The following is a 19,039-nucleotide window of genomic DNA, read 5'->3' as shown; positions in this document are numbered from 1 at the left end:
CTTTAATTACTAAGTTTATCGAGGTGTCTTATAGGATGATGTCAGGCTGGCTGTCCACCTGCTGAAGCTCAGTAGAAGTTGGGTGATACAGCAGGACAATGATGAATTCATGTAAATCTATTACAGGACCTTAACCCAGTAGAGATACTGTGGATTGGCCTGAAGAGTGCTGCTCACACTAGACATCCTAAGAACATGACTGAGCTGAAGCAGTTCTGTAGGAAGAATGGTCCAAAGTTCCTCCTGAACATTTTGCAGGTCTGATCAGCAGCTACAGAAAACACTTGTTTGAGGTTCTTGGTGCCAAAGGAGGTTCAGCCAGTTCTTTTCCACCAGCACTGTGAAATTTTTAATGGTTGTGTTCCATAAAGACACGAAAACTTTAATTGTTTATGTGATATTTGGTTAAGGACAAAGATCAGACCACATTTTATCGCTATTCAATTTGCAGACTTAGTTCACATACTTTTCCTTGCCACTGTGGAGCACCTTGAAATCTTGTAAATGAAAAGATAACAGAATTATATGAAAGGCCATTTGAAAATCTATCATGATTTGAAATTTAAAGACTCCATCCAGGAGATTGAGACATCTGTAAGAGTTCAAGGGTAGTCTCGAGTGTATTGATACATTGATAATCCAGAGAGATGGGCCATCCATTTAATCTTCTATCTTGTTTCATACACAAGCACTAACTGAATGACAGGCTTTTAATTCCAATCAGAGATACACTCTTGCTATTCCCTGTGAAAGAGTGTCTCCCTGAATGAAAACTCCTGTCTCCTGCAAGTTCAACTGAAGCAGCATGTAATCAAAGATAGCTTCAGGCACTGCAGGCTGCTGCTGCACTCCATGAAGGAAAGATGGTGGACATTGGCACAGCACAAAGAAACAGCTTTTAAAATGGCAAGAATGTGAATACTGAGGTCAAATGCAGACACAAGACCATTCTGTTGGGTCCCAAAGGCAGGACGTAACAGGGAGCAGTGTGATGTTTCATGAATGATAAAAAACTGTCAAACGGCAACTGAATGAATAGAGCGACTCCTCAGTACTGCAAAAGAGCTTTGGACCCAACAGAGGCTGATTCAGAAATGAATGGAAAGAAATAACTCCATGTCATGTTGTTAGTTAGCCGCAGGCTTGAAATTAATGTTTCACCTTTTGCACAAAAGCTGTGTCAACCTGACTGACTTCCATGAGCGTCAGACAAAGTCAAAACAAAGGTTTAATACAATAGCCACCTCCTGTCTTGCCACTTGACGATCGTAAATAGGCAGAAATAATGACTTAATGGGAGTGCAGGCAGAAATATCAGAGGTTCACCACTGACCCTCCTCTTGGGTCAGTGGAGCCCCTGCTGCTGGTACTCATGTGGTGACACTCTGCTGTCAGTGGTGGGAACAGTGTTGCTCCTTTGTCTTTGTTTTATCTTTAAGATAAATTTTAATGAGAAAAAAAACTTCATTAAATGTAATTTACATGAACAAAGGCCACATAAGCACCCCTGGATTTCCATACACATGTGCCCCTTTATGGTATTCCTTAAATATTCTCCGGGGTTGAACGATTACCATCACAGTTAATGGAGGCCTCTCAAAGAATTCATTAAAATAGAGCAACGACTCTAATGGAGAATTCGAACAAAGATCCAGGCCTTGTTAAAGATGGGTGTGGCCACAGGCTTTTCATACGAAGGAGCGATGCCCTCCCTACCACCACCCCCACCGCCCCAGTCAGGTTGCACATGTGAAGCGCGGGGACAGGCAGCATCTACTCTGTGCCCTCTCCGAGGGGTGTGTGCTGTTCCATCTTAATGACAAAGAGAGGAGCGGGAGCAAGAAGTCGCTATCATACACTCATTTGTTTAAAAAGAGCCGGCCTCACAATACAGTCGGCGGGAGTCCACAGGAATCCAGTGAAAGCTGGGGGCTCCGTCAATGACAAAAGACAGAAACAACCTCACTTTTTGTCCCTGAAACAAGGGCTGCCCAATTTCAGAGTGCCGTTGCTCTTTCACCAAAACCAAGGATACCTTCATGCATTTCAATGGGGGTATTCCTGCATAAAGAAAGAAGCGCTACTGCATAGCACAGTCATCACCCTCCTGTTGTTAAGCCTTTCTTTATAGCTGAAACAATAGCACTTTGGTCCCTCCCCTTGGATAACAAATAAACCATTATTTTGCACGGCAGAGCGGGGAACCTGTGTGCAAAATGAGGAAAGTGTTGAACGCAGATGTGACGTCTGTTTGGTTAAATATTACAAGCGATCTCTCTCTTTTAAATGATCTCACCTCAGCCTAAACATGTGAGCTGTAAAGCAGCATGTGTACACAGTCAATAAAGTGCTAAATTCAAACTTCCTTTCTCAACCTGGCCAAATTAAAGCAAAAGCTACAAACAAAATTAAGAAAATGGACAGCTGTAGAAGCCATTTTAGCTGAGATTATAAAAATTGAATATACCTCACACTCAGGCTGTAAAAGTGGGACAAGCCAATCACCAAACTGTAATTAAGATTCACTTGCTGCTATTTTACTGATAATTCTGTGTGTAAAACTGTCAGGGGCGAACAAAAGACCTTTTCCTTATTGAGTCATTGCCTGAGAGTGATTACTTTTGCCACACAAGTCCTTTCATTTGCTCAAGGCAAAGCCACTCGTACATCTTCTTGCTGAGTGAGTCCAGCAGAGAAAGAATTGCATACAGGAAACTCAGCATGGTCATGAGGCCCCTTATATTTCTTTGCTGCTGCCTAACTACATCTCATCTAGAGGTGAAGTTTGGCTTAGTGCTGACAAATGGAAAGGAATCCAAAACTATATACAATATATACACAAGCACAGGAGTTAAAGTAACCATTTTGATCAACGTGAGTGATGGCGACACACTGCTACTTCTTTCAACAACTGCACACGCAAACAGGAATCATAAAGAGACACTCGCCCCCCTTCACGGCCCTCAAAACCAACACGCCTCCACCTGTTCAGTGTCCTGCTGGGGGTGGAGAGTGGTGAGAAACTAGAGTGTGTGTGAGTGTGTGTGTGTGTGTGTCTGTGTGTGTGTGTGGGTGTGCACCACTCTAGCCGACAGTGTGATGAGTGCAGGGCGGACAAAGAGCAGAAAAAAATAATGTAATGCATGTCTACATTGAACTGTTACATCAGAATAACAGTTTTACACAACAGTGCTGCTGCACTCTTATTCGCACGGTCTCGTACTATTGATTGATCTACATTTCATTTGAGCTCTACTGTATGTGAGTCACTGTAGCATAGAGCAAGCTGCTGCACTGCCCTTTTCTCCCCTCACAGAAGCAAAGCAGGTTAATGATAATCTGAAATTTCCCAATTTTATATCTGCACTAAAACCTCTTTTTGTGCTGCAAAGATAATGTAACAGTCACGTTTTAATTTCATCACAACTTCAAGCATATTTTTAGCCTTTCTGTGGCTTTACATCAGCCAAATTTTCATCTTTATTTTTAGTTACTTGTAATTCAAAGCTAAAGTTTCCATGTCAGTAGTTAATTAAGCTTGACGCTCTCATCCAGGCTGTAAAGTGCTGCTGCCAGGGGCGCTGGTAGGAATTCTGCACTCCCCGATGGGGGGTGACACTTGGCCCCTCTTCCTAATGCAGCTGTAAATTAACAGTACGACCTGGCCTGTCTGAATGGCCCCTCTCTTGTCTGAGGAGCCCATGAAAGTGTCCACCTTTTCTCGCTTACAGCAGCACCTCTGCCTTCTGCTCACATTTCCACAAATTTCTTATTCTGATCAAGGCCTGAGGAGCACATAATGCATACAAACGAGCGCACACAAACTTGATTCTCCTCGCTGAACATCTGTTTCTCTCTCACATCTCACTAGTTTTGTGATACTTGGGTGACTGATGGCATCTGTCTCACTTTCTACTCAGTACTGAGGTTATTTCTCAATCAAAAAGAGGAGTATGCAAACTGTGTAATTCGAGAAAGAATCCACTTCACAGCTTCACTCCAAACACAGGACTGAGAGTCCTACAGAGCCTTTTGAGAGACATAATGAGCTGCCAAATTTGGGTTAAGCACTCCAGCAGGAAAATGACTTGTATAGCTATCACATTTGAGGCCATTTTAACTATTTCTGTTGTAATAAGCGAGAGGAACTATGGATTAATAGGGGGGTTGTTCCATTTGTGAGTCTAAGACCTTGTTGGTCAGATTACATATGTTTTGCTGCTGAATTCAATTCTGCAGATTCTAGCATTTCCTCATGGTTTTTATTCAGTTACTCATAAATTGATTGTGTTGCGTCGCTCACCAGCTAGCCATTTGCCAAATTTGATCAACGAAAAAATAAAGTACTCTAAGAGAGAAAGTATTAAAGTGGAGAACAGATGCAGCATTTTTATTCAAAGCCATCATTCGGTTGAGTTGCCATACTTCTCATGAATGCATCTGAATTTTGCATGAAGGGATACAATACTTTGCAAGTCACAAAGAAATCTCTTTTCAAAGAAGAAACAACCACAAGCAGTATTCAAACATCAAGAAGAAACCAGCTATAAGCAAGACGGGACGTGCACAAGCACGCAAATACACACTTGTACAAAATCTTAGATGTAACCCAAACATACAATTAAAGCCGTCCCTTCCTTCTCCAGTACATTAATAACACAACAGTCATGAGACACGCACGCATATAACCTAGTTAAAGATGATAGAAAGGATGGTGAATTTAGCTCAGGTGAAATTGGGTGACCCCTGTGAGAGATTAGTCCATTAGCAAAAGGGAGAGCCCCACTTGCTTGACAAGTAATACCAGCTGTGACACAGAGCGCTGCCTGTCTGTTCAGGAGAGGAGGTGGGGTGGTGAGGGTGGTGGTGGGGGAAGGGTGGAGACAAGGGAGTGAACAAAAAAACAGATGCATCTTTCTAGACTGTTTGTTCTGGGACTAATTCAGGGCTCTGTTTTTCTGTTCTATCTGGTTGTGGCTGTGGCTCTCCCTTTAGCGAAGTCCCTGGAGCTGTTGGTTTTCATCTGTTCAAATATAATAAACACAGGCCTGTTTTTTTATTACAAGTATCGATGCAGTTTTTATTGCAAAAATCCTTTGCAATTATCCCCTTCAGTCAGATTTTGCCCATATTGAGCACACTGGCAAAGAAGGTGAAGAATATTTCTGCTTTTTTTTTATTTTTTATAACTCTACAGAAACCTTCCAAGGTTCACCTCTTGCACTTTTCTGACCATCTGTAGTCAGCAAACACTCACACATGTTTAGGCAATCACCTAGGGCGGCATGTCTGCTGAACACACAGCAGTGTGGACAACCATAAAGTCAAACCTCATTACCAACTCAGTGCACTCTCCTCCAGTCTCAAGCACACGGCACTGCAGCGTCAAGACACCTTAAAAAGGGCCATTCGTTTCCCCTCAAATAAACCACCTGAGCCTGACTGATAGGTGCTGCATGGTGTTAATTTACAACAACAGGCGCCACCGAAGTGTGATGAGGTGGAAGGGAATACAGCGAGATCAACCTCTCCGCCCCTCTGCTATCCAAGGGAGTGCTCTGAGCTCCTGTGCAGCTTTGCCTAATGGCCTGGCTGAGTGATCTGAGCACATGGTGCTGCTACCTGTTGGCCTGAGGGAGCAGACAACAAGGAAACCTGCAGAACAGCTTTGACGTCCTCTGCACATTAAATCCCGGGCACAAAATTCAGACTAAGAGGTGTATTCTCAAAATCATGCCTTGTCCGTGTTTTGTCTTCTTTTCAGAGAACCACCGTGGGCAACATAATCTATTTTTCAAAGCATATTTCCAAATCACCGCTTAATGCCAAGTTGTTGCATTGCCACCAAAGCACAAAGCATATACCACCACAAGTCTTTGCTAAAACTGGGAAGCATTCACTTGCACAAACCATTACAACTGCCCACATCCAAAATGAGCCCTATCCTATGTGTAATTACTAGAAGGAGCCTGTGAGGAGCGCTTTTCCCCACGCAACAGGCAGCCCATAATTATAATAAACCAGACAGGATGTGCACGCAGCATCATTCTGCTCAACAGCCTGAGTTAACAAGGGAGAAAACACTTTAAAAAATGAGGAGCATCATGATGACATCATGGCATGAGCACATGTGAAGACTGGGTGATGCTGACTACCTCACTGCCTCTCCCATGATGTGGGGGGGTTAAAAAAAAAAAAAGGGTGGGGAGGGGGGAGTACAATGGGCATGATTTCATGTCACATAAGCAGTTTATACACAGAAAAGTCACTTTTTTACAGGTATGAGCAGGAATTTATAACAGCAGATGGACTGATAAACCTTTTATTGACAAGAGGGGAGTTATAAGAAACTATCTCATCACAGGTGATCTTTAAAGAATAAATGATAGATTTCGATTTTTTTTTTTTTTTTTTTTCATAATTTAACACAAGAAAAAGTAACCGCTGCCAAACATGTGGTTTTATAGGGTGCCAAAAATAACAAAGGACGAATTTTGCACGATTTTGTAATTTCAGGAAGAGAGGGACATTTCTGTGCAATGAAAATAACCACATAAAAAGAGCAGCCCAGACTAAATACTGACTCAAACTATACTGCAGCTCACTAACTTTGAGCTAAAAAACCCCTGCTTCACTTCTCCCCAGTCATGTAGTCGATAACGCGGGATCAAGTTTTCACGCCACCTGCGTGCGACAGCCGGGACTCTCCGCTCATACCTGCGGCTGTAGGTGCAGGGGCGCACTCCGCACCACCACCTCCTCCACCTCCACCTCCACCTCCTCCACCACCACCGGCCGGTCAGTGAGACAATGACTTACCTCGACTGAGCAGCGCCGTGAAGAGGAGGGCGCACACGCAGCTGGCGGACAACAAGTGCATCCTTGCGAGTCTCTCGGGTCCTCAGTCGGCTCTGTTTGTTAAAAAAAAAAACCCACCTGGTTGAGTTTTTTCCTTCTTTTTTTTTTTTTTTTTTTTTTTTTTTTTGGAGGTGGATTAAATGAAAACGGTCCTGGGGAACCCGGAAAGGTAGTTCAGCTCAGTTGTGGCTCTTCTCCCAACGTGGCATGTGTTCGCTAACCAGCGCTCACATCAGTTCTGGTGGAACAGGTAATTGCGAGGGGCGCAGACGAGCGGGAGGGCGGGGGACACTGTCTGCAGCTCCGCCCCTGACCCCCTCCCTCCTCCCCCACCATCCTTACACACACACACACACACACACACACACACACACACACACGTAACCCCCCCCCCCACCCCCCACCCCATCCCGCCCATTTTCTTAAGACTCGACTCAACCCACCCCCCCCATGTCTCCCCACCTTCTCCTCTGTCTCAACCCCTTCACTCTCACCCCCCAACCCTCCACAGACACACACCCACACTCTCAGCAGCCTCCAGCCATTTCATACAACCTGCATGCACACACACGTAGACACAAAGTCGAGCACACACACAGACACACACACACACACCGGGGGAAACCTTGAATGAGGCAGCGCCTCAGTCTTGTTTCATTCAGGATACCCAGAGGTGGAGCAAGCACCCAAAATCCTTAACCGGCATTTAAAACTCAGCTCCACATTAGCAAGTATTAGCAGTAAACTGTACTCAAATAGTAATCTGGCAATGGCACTCACTTGGTCGATGAAACATCATATGAAAAATAGTGGAAAATGAAAATTACAATTTCAAGGCTTTTCACTCCAAATCCAAAACCTGAAGGTATTTGGGTTGATTCGGGGGGGGAGCAAAGCCTCATATCTGAGAAGCTGGGGCCAGAGAATATTCTGTCAATTCTACACAACCAATCCAACATCAAAATATTTCCATCAAATATTCTGTCCATCATCTAATCGATCAATCGACTAATTGTTTCAGCTGTCAAGTATCAACAGATGGTCTGCCTGCCAGAGGGTTTAATGCATGAGTAATGAAAACCTCCCATGACAGGAAATGTATTCTGAATTTTTGCAATTTGGGGGGATTTTCATTTTTCCGTATTAGCTGATCTATTGCTCTGAAAAGCTGACATTTAGATTTTTTAATTTATTTTTAACTGACAACAGTGACATTTCATGAGCTTTTCGCAGTGGGAAATCTGTATCTGCAAAGGAACTTATAAATACAGCCGCCATCTAAACTGCAGCGAAGGAGAAAGTACTATACTGTAAGAAGCAGACGTCTCCTACGACGGAAGGAGCCAGAACCTCAAAATATTACTTAAGCATGGTGCTTGAGAAACTTGCACTTTCTACCTCTGCTCCCTCCATCATGTCCTCTCAAACACACACGTACAGATACATGCACTCACACAAACACACATGCATACACACTCATACTTTCAATCAGCCCCTGCCTTAGACTTGTTTCATGCAGTCTCGCACTGTGTTGTGCCTCGCAGGCGGAGGACAGAAGATTCATGGTGAAACAGGCAGCTATAGGATGTAGGTCCAAGGTTAATTATAATGAAGAAATTTCCACATAAATAATTTAAGCTTATTTAATTATTAAAATCCTTGCACATATCGCCTTACTTTTCACTTATTTCACTAAGCACATTCAAGAGACAATATTAATATCCATATAATGACTATGCTAATAATGAGAATTAATGTGAGTGCTTTGGCACCGAGACAGCTTTTACTTCTCTTCACTTGTACCCATTTTTGACTCCACGTAATGTCAGTGAATGAGTACTTGTGTAGCATGTTGTGGTTTTAAGTCAGGTTTCCTTGTGATGACAAATAGATTGTGACTATAGATGAGGCTGTTTCCTGTAGAAGCACCAGGGTCCAAAACAGGCATAGCAGTGACAGTTTCAGTGAGTCCATTTCTGAAGTTGGTAAAAAAAAAAAAAACAACATCAGAGCATGTAAAATGTTATTAAAACCGCACTTGCTGCAAATAAAATGGTTTACCACTGTGCTGTAACTGCATGATCATGCTTGTCTGATCACAAAATGTGTGTCTGCATGTGCGCACAGTGTGTGTTGGGCTGGGGGAGAAATCTATTGGGGTGAAGAAGTAAGTATTCCTCACCCTGGGTGTGAAATTCATGTAGGTCTGTGATGGTTTGTGCAAATGGAGTGAGGGCACAGGCTGTGAAAACCTAATGCAATTTGATTAGAAGTTAACCGCAAAGCAATATTTTTCCTGCCTCAGTGCGCAGAGAGAAAAAAAAAAAAAGAACTATTTGCTTTTTTTCCGTGTGGGTGAAAGTGAATGAGACTGACTGATGACCAAGCCTGGAGCGTGGTGTTCAATTACCAAACAATAACATCTTGGTCATAATTGGGATTTCAGGTGGGACTGGTCAAGGACGAAATATTGAACAAACAACAAAAACAGAACAACTTTAAATTTATGTAACTGGAAAATCTACAATAATCCTGTGAGTTTAGTTGTCCTAAAACTTCATGTCATGCTGTTGTTTTACACTGGAATGAATGCAGCTGAAGCTCAGGCTGATTTTATATTCACATGAGAGCATTTTCAGTCAGTCCCCATGACTGGAGAAAGAGATTACACACAGAATAATGAATCACAATATACGGTGTCATAGTGAGGAACTGTACCAGATTCGGCTGTCTTTTATTTGATGAAAGAATGAGCACTCCTATTTTGACATCTTGTGAGACATCTTGTGACACTGCTCCCGCTATGAGCATGGAAACAAACAACCTTGTGTTGCCATGGACTCAGGCAATAAAAGTACATATTTTTGACATTCAGGGATACTGCAGACAGGAAATGTTTTTTTTCTCTCTCTCTTCCCTCACTGGGTTGTGTTGTAGACCTACACTAATTATCATATGTGTATTTCATTTATAAAAATAATTCAGCTTCGTCAGAATGAATGCAACAACAGCAGTAACCACCACTGGCAGTGCAGCATGGCATGCTCATTTGCACTCCTGCAGTCATCTGTTCTCTTTTGCGCTCCTTCATTTTCGCCCGATTGAAGCAGCAAATATGGCACAGGTTAATTTGGCTCACTACCAGGTTTTGTGAAAATCAGATTTCTCCCCAATTCTGTGGAGGTGTTGGCCCCTTCAGTACTGCTCCAGGGAGGCAGACGAGTGATTAGTCCTCTACAGATTGAGCTTCGGTAAACTGTGTCAAGCAGCGAGCAGAGTGACCCTGACATTTTCAGCAAGGCCGAGGGAGGGGAAGATCCACTTAATGGCAATTCCTGTGCCGGCCAGCAGCCCCACTTTGGATCAATAATTGCTTCATTAGTTAATCTGATTGAGTGTGTGAGCAGCCTGTAGTCGATGTGGAGTTACCTCTCTTTCTGTGAGGAGTCTGTGTTTTATTGATTTTATTGTTCTCTGTGGAGCCTAACTTTTCCCCCAAACTAATCCTCACATTTACACAAAGAAAAGGAGAATAGATCTCTTTGTTTGAACTCCTCATGCCATCTATAGGCCTACCTCACTTATATTAAGGCCGACCAATTAAAACCGCTTCTTGATTGCAACAGATATCTAATGAGGAGACTAAATGGCATGTCTAATGCTGTGAGGTAGTGATGTGTCTGACAGTTTGAAAGGGCAACTGTGCAAAACATATTTAGCATGTCCACGATTGTACATGTTCTGTAGGTCTTTTGTCCATATGCTGTATGTAAACAGTTGTGTTCAGCACAATAGCTACTAACAGACGCTGTGTGTGAGTTTCTTTACAAACTGATGCCACTCAGATTACTCATCACGAGCCAAAGAGAAAAATCGATCGATTTCTGACATCGAGTCACTGTAGCATCCAGTCTGCCCTGAAGAGGTGGTGCTGCTCAGAGGGTGTATTATAACCTCTTGTGTTGTAAACGTAACAATGGCTGAAGCTCTTTTTGAGACTGGTAGGCTACATGAACAGATGTTAATGCTAACACTGGCTATATAGCAATAGCTAATCTTACAAATAGCTCCGTTAAACTTGAATGAATTGATATTTTTGGACACTTTGGGAGAACAAGCTATAATCAGGCTGTAATTACAACACTGACATATTATGACCTATTAAGTTGATGTGGCGAACTTGTTAGCAAACTATTGCTTATGTACACATTGAGCTGTTATGGAGTGATGTTATCATTAATTTAAATAAAGTCAACTTTATTTGTAAAATGTATTTGTATCGTGAATTTATCTCAAGGCACAAATAGAGGAGCTTTAGACCTACTATGTACTGTATTATTTAAAAAGATCCAACAATTCCCACCAAGATCAAGCCCTTGGCGACAGCAGCAAGGAAAAAACTTCCTTTTCAGAGGCAGAATCTCAAGAAACTTTGAGCAGAACCAGAATTTACAGTCTCCTTTAGCTGCTACATGCTGTATTATGTTCCCCAGCTAGTCGCTAACTTTGTCTGATTTAGAGTTTTTGCTATAAAATGGTTTTGGGCTGGAAATACAAAACACCCTGAGGGGAAACTGCAGTCAGGTGATTCATAGTTAATATCTAAATATTGACTATAGCAGCTTTAACTTTTCCCACACCAAATTGTGCCTCTAAACAGGTTAAAATCTGCTGTCCTAAGAAGTTGAAAGCATGTAGATACATTGAGCTTTGATGTGTCATCACAACAATATTGACTGATGCTTCACTGTCACCGTCTGGCAGCGGCTTTTATATCATGTATTCTTTCTCTCTCATGGTTCTTTATTATTCTGTTTTCAAATCTATGAATAGTAGAACAGTGGCAGTGTGAATAGAGAAAGAAAGAGTGGTTGGCAGTAATGAAGTGCTATGATATTTCATGAAAATACTATCATTAAAAAAATAACTGCTTTTGCCGTACTTGTCTCCTCCTAATTTAAAGGAAAAGTGTTTCTGAACTCATTATGGTGAAAATGAATGTGTGAACAGACTTTTAACATTTTTAAAATGCCAGAATTTGACCTGTTAATTAAATAAAAAAAAATGTGTACAAATATGTAAAAATGTTTAATTAACACATGTGAGAATCAACAGTATTTTGGCCGCCTGTTTTGCAATACTTCTTCAATAAATGGTCTAAAGCATTGTATTGTATTTGCCCTCCTTTCATTGGTGCACCTTTTACCTCCGTTTTGAACATCTAATTGCACTTTCTATGGTCTAATGTCATAACGTATGTCCTGTCATCACATGTGAGGTTTTTTTCTTGCTTGTAGTCAGTTAATCCTATATTGTGGAACTGTTTTTTGCATGTCGGCGCAAAATTACCGAGACAAATTCCTTGTGAAACCATTGTGCTTGGTGAAAGGAAGCGAGTCCTATTGGCCTGTGACATGCTGGAAGGATGCTACAGGGAAGCTACTGCAGTTTTCATAAGTATTAGCAGGGTGAAGGGTGAATTCCTCAAAAAGAGAGATGAATCTATTTAATAATCATAAAACATATTATATAGGAGGAAATAACACACATTATGCTTACATAATGGGTTAAACAAGGCACTTTTCTAGCATGAAAAGTGCCTTGTAAGTAAGAGACATTTGCTTTATCCTGACATTTAGATGAAGGCACACAGGCTGTTTTAATATTTATATCGAGGCTTCAAAGAAAGTCTTGATCAACAGTGATGATTTTGATAAAAGCATATTTGTCATGCTGTGAACAGATACTTTCCTACCGAAAAGGGAGACCGAGTTTTAAAACTGAGAACATTAAATGAAGAAACAAAAATTGTTTGTGGAATTCATATAAAAATGAAGGAAACAAACCCAGTTGATTGTGGATAAAAACCTGTGAGGGAGAATCAATTACACCAGGGGCTGATGATGGAAAAAATGGAGTTCAGATGTATCACAAGTAAAATGTTCACAGTCTTTCTCTGCCTGGGCTCTGAGTTGGATGCAGCTGTTGGTGTGTGATGTATTTGACCCAGTCTGGCAAGCTTGGCTGCTGGTTGTGTCTGTTTTTCCCAAATTACCTGGTTGTGAATGCATACATGTAATTCACTGGCAACATCAAAGGCAGAGAAATTATTCAGGAAGATGTAGACCGGTCTGCTACAACTCTGGCATCTGTCAGCTGTCAGTATTGTTTATTTCTCACCTACGCCTCAAACTATTTGTTGGTTTGTCAGTTAATGGCGGCTCGTTGTCAGTGGAATCGGCAGTACTTAAACGCAGCCTGCTGCAGGCTGATGCTTTGAACAACAAGCCAGAGTAAACACACATGGCAGATTCTTGTTATTTCTCTTTAATGTAGCAGTGAATATTTCAGGAATTCGTCTTTAGCCCCTCTCTCATATAGTGACGCAAAATGCCCAAATGTTCCATGAAATTAACTCTTAAACAAAAGATAAGTCATGTTATGGCAATTCTGTTATTAGAATTCAAAAGTTTTAACTACTCGGCGTATAGGGATTTCAAAGCCAAAGTTGTAGGAATAATTTGTCTGTGCTGTGCTATCACATGCTACAGATTTATATTTTCTCTCTCTCTCTCTCTCTCTTTCTCTCTCTTATTTTTTTATTTTATTTTTATTTTTTTACAAAGCAGTGGTGAAAGCAGGTTGACATTCTGCTTTCCAGTTAATCTTTAAAGCAGGAGAAGTGGATACCAGCTGAAGTGAGATACAATCTCTTGATATATTGGAGTGAAAAGGGTATGTCAAGAATATCAAACAGACGACAAAGTAATCAAATATAAAAGATGAACATTTTTTTTCCTCTCACAAAAACTGAATCAGCTGGTGCCATTTATGGTCCAGGACTAAAGACTGACTGAGATTTCATCAAAAATGTGGCTTTGCACTGTGTTGAAGAGGAAAAAATGTCGTTTTTCAGTCACTGAGGCCTTTATGTTCTGTTTCTGAGCTTTACATACATTACAATAATCCTGCTCTCATTTGGCTGTTTGAAAATGTGTGTTTGAGGTTGAGGTTTTGAGAGTTTGGGAGGTGATTTGTCAATGTAATAAAAGTAGCTAAATTAATTATTTCTGTTAGAAATATATTTAAAGGAAAGCTCTATGTCTTGTCTGTCTTGTCTATGACAACATTTGATCCAGATACACTGGTTCAACTGAAGTTTTAACATTCATAAGAGGTACGGAGATCCACATATCGATCCCATGAACAGAGAAAAACATTTTGCAAGGTGGCACCTTACAATTCCCCACAGATGCCCCCAAGTGACATGCAGGAAACCCTGAGAGGTTTCCTGCATGTCACTGAGTGCCTGAGGAGCCTGGTTATGTTGGTTTTGACAGAGGAGTTTAATGTTCTTGTGGCTGAAATGATAATGTAAAAGTTTTAAATACACAATTAGCCTTAACCTTAAGAAGCTTCATGTGCAAGTTGCGTAATAGCTTATTATTCCCTGGCTCTGGAGCTTTTTTTTACTAAGAACAGTTACTAAGAGCAGTTGCACAAAATCAGACCAGTAAAAAAAAAATTGTGATGAACAGTTTAAAAAATTGCTAGTGGTAGATAGCAGTAGAAATTTTTATGTGTCTTGACCACTGACCAGACATATTGTACCTTGACGGAGCCATTACAACCTTCTGGGTGCTTGTTCTTGTTAGTTCACTTTGTTGGTTTAAATGCCTACCTGAAAGCAGAGGGTTCATGCTTTGATCTTTTTATGGCTTCTGATGACCGAGCCCCCTCTTGATTTATTTCAGTTTAGTATGAAATAAAAATAAGTATCCGAACTAGTCTGCATTTATCCCCAATTATGCTAGTTTGCAGCGAAGGAAATAAACATCTGAAGCTCTCTGACCTTCTCTGAATTTAGATGAGCATAAATTCTGAGCTGTCTTTTGTTCTGAGACAGTGTCAGATTTCTGAATGCACTGCTGCTCACGAGCCTTGAACAGATCCCAGTTGGTGACAGTCGCTCACAAATAAACATGCTGCATGCATTGGTGAAACTCTTGCATTTATTTGCTGAATTCACTGATTACATCACGTTGCTCAGAGGTCAAACTGTCTCACTGCTCATTGTTTTTGCCTTTAATTTTAGGTTGCAGTCAGCTACTTAATCAGATTTCTGTGATTCCAAAACATTTCCACCATCAGACACTGGTTGATTTCTCCTCAGACTTTTTCTGATTACTACAAGTTTGCTGGATGTCTTCAGTCAGTCCCCAGATGAAACATCTTCCACATCCTGCAGTGATCAAATCAGTCACTTTGAAATACCACTAACAGAAACCAAACAACCAGCCAATCATGTTGCAGACAGAGCTGAATTACAGCATTTTGCATTTCCTGAGGATTGAAACAACAAATTAAACAAATTAAACTTAATGAGAGATTACTTAGAGCTAAACGATTTCAAATTAAAAACAGCATTTTATTGTAATCACTTTAGCTTTATACTGTGATAATACCTTAGCTTTCTCTGGCATTAATGCTTCTACTTTTTGGCATATTGTCAATCTTCATGTCCTTTATTTGGCCTCTGTCTGGAGAGTTCTTTTTTGCTCCTGTTTTGAAAAGCGTCACATAAATAAAGTTTGCTTACTTACTGACTTCCTAAACCCTTGTTTGCATTGTGTCAAAGGGGCACCTTACAGGTGTCACCCCACACCGCAGCCATAAAGCCGGTCATTGTTTAAGGCAACAATGCGGATCCAGCCCTGCCCTCAACAGTCCAGCACATAGATCTGATTAAGACTGTTTAAACACAGGCGGTTGCACTGCAGAGGTGGGTCAACTAAAGCCCCCTGACTCTGGAATGCGGAGGGATTGGAGCATCTTTGCCCTGAAGGTTTATTCTGGTCTGGGGCAGGAGCAGTTGTCTGATCGTTGGCCAAAGCCGGGCTGACATTATCTCTTCAGTGCCTTCAGGCTCTGAATAACAAGCTCTAGAGTTTATGCTCGCTGCTGGTGACCTAAACAGTACATAGCACAATTAGCCACACCTACATTTACACCACACCTCCAAACAAACAGATGTTACCATAACAATCAGCTCCGTTTCTAACCAGTTTTCCCTCCACCTCATGCTGTGTCCATGACAATGCAACTTCAGCTGCAGAGCGAGGCAGCTGAGTTCTGCAGAGCTGGCTGCTGTCGTAGCTCGCTGAAGGAGGAGGGCATTGTGGTTGGCATTTTATCGCAGTAGGACTGTTTGAAAGGATGCAAATGACCCTGAAACCTGCCTGAGGCCATGTCACGGATTACAAAAAAGCACATATCTAAAATCTATCCTTGTATACATTGGCTCTGTTTAGTCTACATGTTTTATTCTGTTGTTCATGTTTACACTTAAATAACCGTGACATGCCTCAGGTAACCGTCTTGCGTTGGCTTTCGGGTGTATTTATAATGATATTGTGCTGTTTTGGTTAATCTCGTCATGAATTTTTGTGAATTTATTTATTGCCATGTGATGAAAATATTAAGATCAAATGATTCCCATAGCAAAGGACTGCTTATGGCATTAAGTGGTAAAAAAAAAAAAAAAAAAAAAAAAAAAAAAAGATAGATGAGAACAGCTTAAATCAGATTTTTCATTAAAAATTCTCCAGGCTTCAGGTTTGTTTCTGCATGTTCAATGCCTCATTCTGATCCTATTTAGGAAATCAACATGGAATTTATCTTGCAGGCACTGACTGTTTTTTCTATATTGCTATGGGCAAAAACAGCTTGGGTGTGTGAACTCCTGGGACGTTTACAGGGTAGTTCATTACTAAGGCTGGCATGTCCCTGCTCTGCTGCCTTCATTCTCCTGTGCTTGCTTTCTCCATGCCTCATTCTAAACAATTACCCTTTGCAGCTAATTTTCCCCTTTGTTGTATGCATTTCATATGGAGATTAGCTAGCTGCGCCATTCAACCCAAACCTGCTCTGGCGAGACAGCTCTGAATTTCATGACCTCTTATTACTGAGGCTGATTGGCTCTAAATAACCTTTTAAAAAGTAAAGCAAGAGGCAGCAAAACCTCGTAATTCTAGACACAGGTGATGTGTATTAGAAATACTTTGATGGCTTTTATGAATGCCCGTAATTTCTAAACAGTTTATTTAGACAGTTGTCACGTCTTAAATGTCAAAATATTATATTTGATCAACAGGCAGTGATTTGATTCTCTTTCACACTGAATTAAATAAGTCACAAATGTGTTTGTGGGTGAACTTTTTGATGAATGTACTGTCACCACCTAAAACTGACATCCAGAACCCTTAATTTTAATTGAAATGGTTATGGTTAGAGTTTGACGAATTTGTGTTTCTGTTGTATGAATGGCAAATCCATTTCTTTTAATCAAAAAGTTCAACTCATACTGGAAAAATATACCATGCATTAGACAGAGTTATTCTCTATCTCTGTCTTCAAAGGATGGTAAAATGTTTCTAAGCAGCATTGGCTGATTTTTGTTGTTGATATGAGTGAACATGTTACTAAACAGTTACCTCTTTACACCTCAAGCAGACACAGAGGAATATTAGTATTTGTTAGGAGTCGTTTTTCTGGCCTCCTGACCAATGAAAGGCCAATAATCCGTCTCTGCTTTCGGCTAACTTTGCCTGCTGTTTTGTGGTGGGCAGGCGTACAGTAGGTTCTTAGAGCTTCTTTACTGAAAACAACTACCTGCTGCGGCTGGAACAGGATTGAAGAGACTAAACAAAAAATGTGTGGGTTGGAAAACCAAAATAATTACCTGTTGTGGTTGCTAAAACACTGTGGAACTGAGGGGAACTGAGGGTGATAAATCTTTGTGGACTGGTCACTTGGGTGACACCTTTCACAGTCAACATAATTTTCTGATCCATTATTGATATAAAAATATCGATTAGTGCAGCTTCAAGTCTAACTAAAAGTATTTTGATATATTCGTGCGAGGTCCATGGTGAAAAAACAATATCATATGAACATTTCAGTCAACCTGATGCGTTCTGCCGTTCAAAAACAAGCCTTATGTTACTGAAATGGAAAACATTTAGAGAAACGTGAATGCCTGTGTGAACCATTATTAGCTTGTCAGGCTGCTGTCAGGCTGAATCAGGAGGTGCAGCTTTTCATGCACTGCAGAGAAAGTTTCTGCAGCGTCTGGGTCAACAATGCAAATATCAGCAATTGTAAGCAAATCATTTGGTCTTAAAAAAAAAAAACACCCAACAGTCCAATTTTTAAAAATCCTTCGTGTGAAGGATAATATTTTGAGACATCCATCAAAAAGGTCTGCATGCCTTTGCTCTGCCCGGAACAGCTCTTAAATGAAAACCATCTTCTGCTTTGTCCCTGACTTGCATCAGTGGTGTTTCTGTGATAACCAAATTTTCATAATTGAATTTATTTGGCAGTAATTTAACCAGATTAACCCCAACATTCATGAAGGGTCAAAAGAAACCGAAACAATCGCTCAAATTTGTATTTCCATCCACTCAGAGACAGCTCGCTGCTGCAATTAAGCGCAAGCAAATGCATTTGCAAAGTAAAATAAGATTAGCTGTCGCGAGGCTGGGCTTCTCTTATGGTTAATGGGTTGTGTACACCTCCTGTGAAACTGCCACACCTCCAAGCATGCATACTGCAAAGTATTTAACATCTGGGCTAATATTACTGATGCTGAATGAGTTTCCACTGCATTTTCCATATTACAATAGAGGCCTTTAAAGGATCATAATGGCAGTTTTGCATCTTCCATTCCACTAGCTGCAGATCGTGCATACTTTGCATTACTGGCTATTTTCCAGGGCAAACCATAAGATTATAGACTGATTTCCTATCTTCTTGACAGCCATTACATTCATTCATTTCAGTGCACTATTAAAAAAGATAGCAGACATTTGAAACTTTGATAGGATTGGTAATCCGTCGCTGTGAACGCTTTTGTGAAAGATACATTAGCATCAGTTGCTGACTGTCCATTGGTGCATTCAAGGACCCTCTGATATCACTTCACTAGCACTATCATGTCTCTTGGTGAACAACAACCTAAACAGAGGTTGATTAATTGATTAGTAGATCAACAGAAAATCAGTCAGTCACTATTGAGTCATTTTTCAAGCAGAGAAGCCAAAGACTCACCGGTTCCGGCTTTCTCAGTGTGAGGATTTGATGCTTTTAGCCGTGTTGTGTGAAATCATTTAACAACTAC

The 19,039-nt window shown here is 41.0% G+C and overlaps 1 protein-coding gene across 2 annotated transcripts in view; it reads right to left on the bottom strand.

The window, feature by feature from the left end:
* LOC139632092 (CD166 antigen homolog A-like) overlaps positions 1–7,098 on the bottom strand; it is a 38,468-nt gene extending 31,370 nt beyond the window's left edge. For both annotated transcript variants that reach the window (XM_071496841.1, XM_071496842.1), the window contains exon 1: positions 6,820–7,098. In XM_071496841.1, the coding sequence (XP_071352942.1) occupies positions 6,820–6,880 (61 nt within the window). In that variant the 5' untranslated portion in view covers positions 6,881–7,098. The remainder of the gene's footprint in view (positions 1–6,819) is intronic.
* Between the last annotated feature and the right edge of the window lie 11,941 nt (positions 7,099–19,039).

This window comes from Trachinotus anak, unplaced genomic scaffold (genome assembly GCF_046630095.1).
Source record: "Trachinotus anak isolate AG129_WGS33_773 ecotype Australia unplaced genomic scaffold, CSIRO_AGI_Tana_v1 ptg000014l, whole genome shotgun sequence".
Taxonomy (NCBI): domain Eukaryota; kingdom Metazoa; phylum Chordata; class Actinopteri; order Carangiformes; family Carangidae; genus Trachinotus; species Trachinotus anak.
This window is presented reverse-complemented; position numbering and strand designations above follow the sequence as displayed.